The sequence below is a fragment of the Hemitrygon akajei genome, chromosome 8 (assembly GCF_048418815.1).
Source record: "Hemitrygon akajei chromosome 8, sHemAka1.3, whole genome shotgun sequence".
Taxonomy (NCBI): Eukaryota; Metazoa; Chordata; class Chondrichthyes; order Myliobatiformes; family Dasyatidae; genus Hemitrygon; species Hemitrygon akajei.
Genome location: NC_133131.1, coordinates 174,114,670 through 174,124,087, shown reverse-complemented (window position 1 = coordinate 174,124,087; position 9,418 = coordinate 174,114,670). Strand labels below are relative to the sequence as shown.

The following is a 9,418-nucleotide window of genomic DNA, read 5'->3' as shown; positions in this document are numbered from 1 at the left end:
GCATTTAAGGTGTGAGGGGGTCATTTCAAGGGAGATGTGAGGGGCAGGATTTTGTGCGAGGAGAGTGGTGAGGGCCTGGAATGCGCTCTCTAGGGTCATGGTAGGGGCAGAAACTTTAGAGACTTTTAAGAGATGTTTAGATAGGCACATGAATGGGAAAGAAATGGAAGGATATGAACATTGTGTAGGCAGAGGGGATTATAGGTGGCTCACTTGGTTACTAATAAATTGGACCAGCACAATATTGTGGGCCATAGGGCCTGTTGCTGTGCTGTTTTCAATGTTCCATGCCTCTGCTCCATTCCTCATCATCATCTCTCTCTGGAATCAGACCATGACATCCCTCCTATCCTGACCTTCACTCCCCCACCCCTCACACTCATCCCTTCTGCCCCCTAGCCCCACCCTCACCCCCCACAACCCTGTCACCCCTATCACCTCTTCTGCCCTCATCCTAATCTCTACCCCTTGCACCCCTTACATCCCCTCCTGCCCCCACCCTCACTATACAAGCCCCATTCCTCCTTACCTCTCCTGCTCCCCTCCCCCTCACTGACGCCCCTCCTGCCCTCACTCACCTCCTCTCCCCTCCTGCCCTGACACTGTCTCCCCCACCTGCCAAATCCAAATGAAGACACCAAGAAAGATTTAATCCCCGTTCTGAATCACAAATAAAGCGCTTCACATGGCGGGAGTCGGCGCTTCGCCATCAGCGCCTTTCCCACACCCCGTACGTTGACTTGTGGAGTGATTCTTTAGCCAGAGGGTGGTGAATCTGTGGAATTCATTACCACAGTTGGCTGTGGAGGCCAAGTCACTGGGTGTATTTAAAGCCGAGGTTGCTAGGTTTTTGGTTAGTCAGAACGTCAAAGGTTATGGAGAGAAGGCAGCTATGATGGAATGGTGGAGCAGACTCGATGGGCCGAATGGCCCAATTCTGCTCCATTGTATTTTGGTATTATGTTCCCGAAAGATGTCAGGATTTGATCACTGCGAACCCTCTCCCACCATAGGCCAAGCTTCCCTCTTTGCGAACTCTACCTGTATCCCCACCAACCCGTTACTCTACACTCAGAATGGGGGTTTGGGTGATAATTTGGATTTGTAAATCCAACAGGACATTAAAATAGGCACGCCACTGGAAAAAATAACAAGGCAGGCGTCGTATATTAAGAATCGGCTTTATTAATTATTACTGTTCCTTTTTAGCTACGAAGTGCGCCATAATATCTGGTGTCATTGTGCTTACAACCGTCATTTCAATACTGGCTTAAAAATTCCCGTGAAAATTTCCCCCAGTAACTGGGAGAGTTATAGACTTCTTTTCTTTACAATTTGTAAAAATCCTGTTTAGTCTCCAAGTTGCAAATGTTATTTACAAGACTCGACGCGAAATACACTTCTCCCGCGTGCGCGTGACCCTTATCAATAATAAATCCATTCTCATCTACCTGAATCCAGAAAGACTTCCGGGTGAAATCCTAAAATGAGGGAAGAGACGGTAATGGGAATGCGTTAAAGATGATTATCTTTTTTTCACCACGTGTCACTCGCTATCAAAAGTCTCTGAATACCTGTGCATTCCCCGCCACGAAGGCCGTCCCAGAATGCATTGGGACAAAGGCAGGCAACGTTAAAATGGAAGATTCGTCTGTCTTAAATCCTATAAGACTACATTGGAAAATTCCCTGATATTAATCAGTTAATATCCTAAATATCTGTTTTACTATTCAGAATACTGGATTAAAATGTACCTGATTTATTCGCTTATCCAAATACTATTTTTGTCTTAAAAATACCATGCATCAATTAATTATTGCTGTATAGCGTATTCCAGGCTCTGCGTGAAATATTGCCTTCAAAACTGTCTACATTATTTAATTCCTATGATATTTTTTTCTCATCTTTTTGCAAAAAAGTTCAAAATATAGTTATCTTACAATTGGCATAGATTGAATACTGTTTGCATGCATAAAATGCAGAGTTCGACAAAAAAAGTAATCTAACTAAAAGTTTTTTTTTCATGTCTGTCCTTCTGAAAGTGGCAAGCGCTTTGGCATGTCGGTAACAGTTTGCCAACCTGTTAAACACTGAACCGATCGATTCAAGGATGAACCCGATAATAAATAAACAAACAAATAAATAAATAAATAAAGTGCAAATCAATACATCAAAAAGTTCAAACTGGAGAGGCAACGGGCCGGGGTAGATTGAACCAATAGTCACCGGCTAAATAAATTAAAGAACTCTTAAACAAGTTGATCCTTGGGTTAGGCCGAGGAAGAGGGAAGGTGGGGCTGAGACAGGGGAGTTGTTTTGATCGTTGGCAAAAGTACACAAGTCCTCCGTGTGTCTAAAAAATTCTGAAGGGCCAGCGGCCCCCGTTAATGCCTTCACTGAATTTCAGCGAGAGGTTTTGCGAGAGGGGCCCGCTCTTGTCTATGGTTTGAGTCAGGAGGTTGTTTTTGTAATAAAGTCTACCCGAAGAACTGCAAGCAAGTAATATTTCGATCTTCAGCTGTTGATACAAAACATTGTAAATGTGCTATTAGACCCAGCAATGTTCTTATTGTGATTCGTGTGTTGTCTTCCTGCTCGATGGTGGGGTGGGGAGTGGGAGTAATTGTTCTGGGGGAGGGTGGTAGAGGGTGAGATGGGGCGGTGACGAAGGAAAGGGTCAGGAATCAAGCTTCTAATGCATTCAGAGCCGGCATGGCGCCTTTAAAACAGGCGGATTCATAATGCTTGTTCAGATACGACTTGAGCGCGAAGGTCTTGTTGCAGCGTTTGCACTTGAAGTGCTTGAACGTCGAGTGAGTCTGCATGTGGGCGCGGAGGTTGGAGCGGTCGGCGAACGCTTTGCCACAGTGCGCGCAGCCGAACGGCTTCTCCCCGGTGTGAGAGCGCATGTGACCTTGCAGGAGCCAAGGTCTGCTGAACGCCTTGCCGCAGATTTCACACTTGTGCTTGAGGTCGTGGGTGAGCAGATGCATTGCCATGGCCGGCATGGAGACGTAGACCTTGGCACAGGTCGGGCATTTCTTGGCCATTTTACTGTCCAGGCTCCGGTGTGTCTGCTTGTGCCGGCTCAGGTTGGACGACGTGGCGTACGTTTTGCCGCAGTCGTTGCAAGTATGCCGCTGGATGGTGCTCCTAGAGCCACCGATCGCTTTCCTCCTCGACCTACCGTCTGTAATGAAGAAAGCATCCACCGTGTAGCCTTCGCTCACCGCCGCATCCCCGTTGATGTAGCCGGTTGTAATCCCAGATTGCGGGCTGTCCGGTGCTTCTGAGTCCGGCACTCCGTATTCACCGTGCACTGTTGCATAGATCGGCTCGGGCGAAGACAGCTTAATCGCGTTCTGGTGGTCTCCGTCGTAGACGGAAGGCGTCATATACCCGGTGATGTACCCTGGCGACACAGAAAGAGATGAGATCTTTGTTCAATTGCTTCATTGAGAACGGGAGATTACGGACGGATTCATTCGCGCCCTTAAATACAGCCTGCTTTTTTTTTTGCAGTTTCTGCTATTTATACACTGCAATAAGCAAACTGCAGTTTGGATTTTAATTTTAGCAACATTACAAATGGGGGGAACAAAAGCTAGGGCCCATGCGCTACAAATTTAACCCGCCTCGTTAAATGACTTCACAGAAAGCGAACCAATAAGAAGCGCATTGTATTTAGTAGCTGTTTCTGTGTGTATAATATCTGAATAAAATAATGCAATTTAATTCGTCAGAAACACACACACACACACACACACACACACACACACACACACACACACACACACACACACACACACACACACACACACACACACACACACACAGAGTCAGCGACTATCGCGGAAATGAAGGGTCGAAATTAGACAGGGCCGCATTCCTATAAACGAAACTAGATCTCTGGCCGATCAACAAGCTGTTCCCACTCCCCGCTTTTGTAATATTCTCGTATGTGAAATCCTAATGTAAAGACAGCGCCAGGTCAGCCACGGAGACGGCACGGATTGTATGCCCCGCCACTGAAACTCTATTGTGTCCTTAAGCAAACATTGCAACGCCAGGGGCCAACATGGCCCTCGGCTCCTAATGTCTCACATGCAACAATAAATAAAGACCACCACGGCCGTCTCTGATCTGGGAAATACGCTGTGAAATCAAATCAAAGGCACCCACACACACAGATCCTTTGTTAACTGCGAACCCGAGAAAAGGAGTGAACACTGAGGGACAAGTGTAAGTCAGGGGCTGAATCGATTTTTGTTTGAATTTCATTAAACCGAAGATGCAACAAGCGTGAACGTATTTCCATTAATAATATATTACGGTGAATATTGGTCCCGACAGCTGGAGGAAGGAACGGCACATAGTAGAGCCGTTAGGCCTTCAGCTACTCTCTTCCATGTACTGCAGTCTTTTCCAACTTTCTCTATCACCTCCCACCGCCCCCCCGCCTGTAGGCGCAGGCAGTTGATACACACGAGGCTCTTATCTGACCCCCCTCTACATTTATCTCACCGTCCCATTCTCCTTTCTTTTAAATCTCGACATTTAAGAGAGAACTCGATCAGCCTTGACAATATTAGAGGAACATTTTTGAAGGGGGGGGGGGAGCTGCATCCAGAAACAATGCAATCGATGAAAACACTATTCCTGGATAAATAGCTCAAAATACCACACGCAATGCGTAAAATGCTTACAGGGGCTTATTTCTGCATTCAACCTTGGTGCAGTTATTATAACAATGATTTTTTCGCGTATATTTGGTGTCAATCTTTGCAAATGCGGCGCGGAGAATGGAAAGATTGGGCAAGATGATACCCGAGACAGCAACAGATCAAAGGACAAGAATCATTTACCTTTTTCGTGCAACCGAGTGGTTAGACTCCCAACGTTATTGGTGGCGCTTCTGGCATAAGGGTTATCGTAATCTGAAGTCGGCGATGGGATGCTGGTAGTAGGGGATGGGAAATCATCCAGCTTGACTTTCTTAACAAGGAAGGATCGCGGCATATTTTCCTTCTACGGAACGTGGCGGAGCAGAGAGCAGGTTTCAGTTTCCGTACCGAACAGCTCCCAGCGCCTCTTTCCGCTGGGGTAGAGTCCAGGATTCAGTTTGAGGACTGAACAGATCCCAGCGCTTTCTCTGCCGGAGGAAGAGCCGGCGTTAAGTTTCAGCACCGGATAGCTCCCAGTGACTCCTGTGTTCAGGGTAAAGTCTCGGTTTAATTTTCAGCACCGGACAGCTCCCAGCGACTCCCGTGCCGGGGGTTAAAGTCTTTTTGCTTAAATTTCAGCACCGGACAGCTCCCAGCGACTCGTGTGTCGGATCTAATTTCAGCACAGAACAACTCTCGGCGGCTCTCTGCTCCGCTCCTTCCTGAAGCTGACTGAACTGTGAGGTCAGCTGCAGTAGGTTTTATACAGTCGCGATCAGGTGGTAAATGGAAATGCTTAATTCAGTCCATCAAAAATTCTCTGGGGATCCACATTACGCCAGACGAGCTCAATCTTTTGTTTGCGGTGCCCGCGCTCTCCCTTTCCCCCCTCACTGCTACTTCGGTGGCTTCGATCTCGGTTTGATTCTATGATCTATAATTCCGAGCTTAAGGCTGTCAGCTGTTAGCGCGCCTGCTCGAGGCAGGATTTACGGTTTCAAACAACATCTCCACAACGTCTGGCAGCACAGTGCAGCAGTGCGAGAGTTTCTGCCCTTCAAACGGAATGTTACACTGAAACCTCCCTTGGCCTTGAAAAATACTCGTCACTCCAAGGAGAGGTTTAGCTTGTCTCTCTTTGCTCCTACAAAGGGAAATAGCTTGTCACTGAATCCACACATTTATTTTCCTTGGAGTTTGGCAGAACGAAGAGAGTTATTATTGAAACACAGAGTCACGAAGTCATGCACGGAAACAGGCCATTCAGCCCAACTCATCTATGCCGACCAAGTTGTCCACCTGAACCAGTCCCATTTGCCTGCGTTTTGCCCATGTCCTGCTAAATCTTTCCTATCCATGTACCTGTCTCAGTATGTTTCTACCACTTCTCCGGGCAATTCATTCCACATACCCACCAACCTCTGTGTGGTAAAACTTGCCCATTGGATCCCTTTTAAACCCCCATATTAAACCAATGCCTCTTAGGTTTAGATTCGTTACCTTGCACAGGGGGAGGGATATTGTGACCATTCCCTTTAACTGTGCCCCTCATGATTTTCTTCTTCTTCTTCTTAAGCCCATAACTCCAATGGGGACATAGGCCAATGACAGCAGCTCGCCAGAGTCCTCAGTCCGGGACCAAACATTGATCTGTCCTGTGGCTTCCACTTTCACCACATGACTTCAGACGTCTTCTAGGCAAAGATCCTTCCTCTCCCAGGGACGAGGTCCTTGCAGCTTTTTAATTGGTGTTTCAGTAATGCTGGGTTTTTATGGATGGGGTTCCCAGCCCCATGCTCAACCCTCTTCCTCTTGCAGCTGGGCTTGGGACCATCCATGGTGGAATTTCATGATATTATAACCCAGTATAATGTCAACCTTCTTATTCCTGGTCTCCAGGGAAAATAGTCCCGGCCTATTCAGTCTCACCTTATAACTCAACACCCTTGTGAACCTGTTTTTCACCTTCTCCAGCTTATAAGATCCTAAAGAAGCATTTCAGGGTAGATTTTGTGATGTTCTCATTTAAGGGAGAATTGCTAATGGGACCGACATGATTATAAGATTCGTAAGTCATTTGCTCAATAAGGCTACATTATATCAGAGCAAAATTAGGCCATTCAGCCCATCGAGTCTTCAGTGCCATTCCAACATGGCTGTTTTATATTTCCTCTCTATCCCATTTTCCTACCTTCTCCCCGTAACCTTTGAAACCCTTGCTAATTAGGAACCTATCAATCTCTGTTTTAAATATACCAAATGGCTTGGCCCCAGAGCTGTCATGGAAATGAATTCAACAAATTCACAAGTCTCCGGCTAAAGAAATTCCTGTTCATCTCTGTTCTAAAGGGATGGCCTTTTTCTGAGGTTGTGCCCTCTCATCCTAGACTCCCCCTGCCCCCCCCCCCCCACTATCAGAAACATCCTCTCGACATTCACTCGATCCAGGGCTTTCAATATTCAGTAGATTTCAATGATCCCCTCCCCTTCATTATTCTAAATTAATATGGATGCTCTAGTTTCCTCCACACCCATTGATGTGTTGGCTGGTTTGTGCAGGTGATGGTCAGGTAGAGAGAGGGGAAGGGAGAGAGGACAGAGGGGGAAAAGAGCAAGAGAGATAAGAGAGTGGGGGAGAGAGAGGGAGGGAGGGGGTGGGACATGAGAGCTGTGGACCTGTGGAACAAGTGTGTTATAGGGAATATGGAGGAAATCAGACCGATAGGATAAGAGTTGGCACAGGCTCGATGGGCTGAATGGCCTCCATCCATTTATTTGATTTTATTTAGAGATACAATATGGTAACAGACCCTTCCAGCCCATTTACACCCATGCAACCAATTAATCTACTGACCCATCTGTACGTCTTTTGGAACGTGGGAGGAAACTGGAGCACCTGGAGGAAACCAACGTGGTCACGGAGAGAATGTCCAAATTCCTTACAGACTGCAGCAGGAATTGAACCTGGTCACTGGCACTGTAACAGCACCGTGCTAACCACTACACTAACGTGCCATTGCATCAGAAACATCAGGAGAAAAAGCAGCCACTTGATGAGGTGATCTTCATTACTCAGCAGTCTGAGGCCTGAAGTCAGCAGCATGAAACTGCCATTAAATTACATCTTAATTCAGTAAATATTTGTCACCACACAATGAAATAATTTGAGGATTGAGAAATGCTGGTCCTGGACATTTACAAATCCACTCCTGACAATGTACAAAACAACAAAACTACCAAATTCTGCAATTTGAAAGTCACAGCATTGTGTCACAAAGCCCTTCTTTTCAGAACGCACAATAGCATGGTTCACTCTGATTACTTTTAATGTGCCAGTCCACGTCTTCCAGCAGAACACCAGTGTGACATGGGAAGCCAAGATCTTTTGGCACCATTGTGCTGTTCAACAGTCAGACTGAAGTCACTAACGTGGGCCACAGCACAGATCCAACCTGAGATTTCTGCATAGAGCATAGAACATTGAATATAGAACATAAAACTTAGAGCACAGAACACAGAACACAGAACATAGAACATAGAAGTTCAAAGTCAGTTTATTATCAAAGTACATACATCTCACCATATACAGCCCTGAGATTCATTCTCTTGTGGGCATACTTAGTAAATCCAAGAACCATAATAGAATCAATGAAGACCATACAGGATGGATAAACAACCAATGTGCAAAAGACAGCAAACTATGCAAAAACAACAAATATTGACAATATGAGATGAAGAGTCCTTGAAAGTGAGTCCATAGGTTGTGGGAACATTTCAGTGATGGGGCAAACAAAGCTGAATGAAATTACCCCCTTTGGTCCAAGAGCCTGATGATTGAGGAGTAATTACTGCTCCTGAACCTGGTTGTGTGGGTCCTGGAGCTCCTGTACCTTCTTCATGATGGCAACAGTGAGAAGAGAACATATGCTGGATGATGGAGGTCTTTGATGATGGATTCTGCTTTCCTTTGTGTAGATGTGCTCAATAGTGGGGAGGGCTTTAACCATGGGCCGTATCCACTACTTTTTGTAGGATTTTCCATTCAAGGGCATTGGTGTTTCCATACCAGGTTGTGATGCAGCTAGTCAATATACTCTCTACCATGTATTTATAAAAGTTTGTCAAAGTGTTAGATAGCATGTCAAATGTTCACAAACTTCTAAAGAAGTAGAGGCACTGCTGTGCTTTCTTCAAAACTGCACATATGTATATGGTAGGTCCAGAACGAAACCTCTAAAGTTGCTGACCCTCTCCACCTCTGATTCCCCAATGAGAACCAGCTCGTGGGCCTCCGGTTTCCTCCTCCTGGCATCAAAAATCAGCTCCTTGGTCTTGTTGATATTGAGTGAGAGGTCGTTGTTGCAGCACCACTCAGCCAAATTTTCAATTTCCCTCCTGAATGCTATATCCTTGATTTGGCCTACAGCAGTGATGTTGTCAGCAAACTTGAATACAGCATTGGAGCTGTGCTTAGCCACACAGTCATGAGTATAAAGTGAGTAGAGCAGGCGCTAAGCACTTAGCCTTACGGTGCACCTGTGCTGATGGAGATTGTGGAGGAGATGTTGTTGCCAATACAAACTGACTGGGGACTGCAAGTGAGGAAATCTGGGATCCAATTGCACAAGGAGGTATTGAGGCCAAGGTCTTGGAGCTTATTGATTAGTTTTGAGGGGTGATGGTATTGAATGCTGAGTTATAGTTGATAATGAGCATCCCAATGTACGCACCTTTGCTGTCCAGATGTTCCAGGG

General features: G+C 46.0%; 1 protein-coding gene across 1 annotated transcript; it reads right to left on the bottom strand.

Moving 5' to 3' along the window:
• Positions 1-1,042: 1,042 nt before the first annotated feature.
• On the bottom strand, positions 1,043-5,381 carry LOC140731490 (transcriptional repressor scratch 1-like). Its single transcript, XM_073052965.1, has 2 exons — positions 4,866-5,381; positions 1,043-3,412 (listed from the first exon to the last, which is right to left on the bottom strand). Exons 1-2 carry the CDS (start codon positions 5,017-5,019, stop codon positions 2,685-2,687), a joined length of 882 nt encoding a protein of 293 aa, XP_072909066.1. The 5' UTR covers positions 5,020-5,381; the 3' UTR covers positions 1,043-2,684.
• Between the last annotated feature and the right edge of the window lie 4,037 nt (positions 5,382-9,418).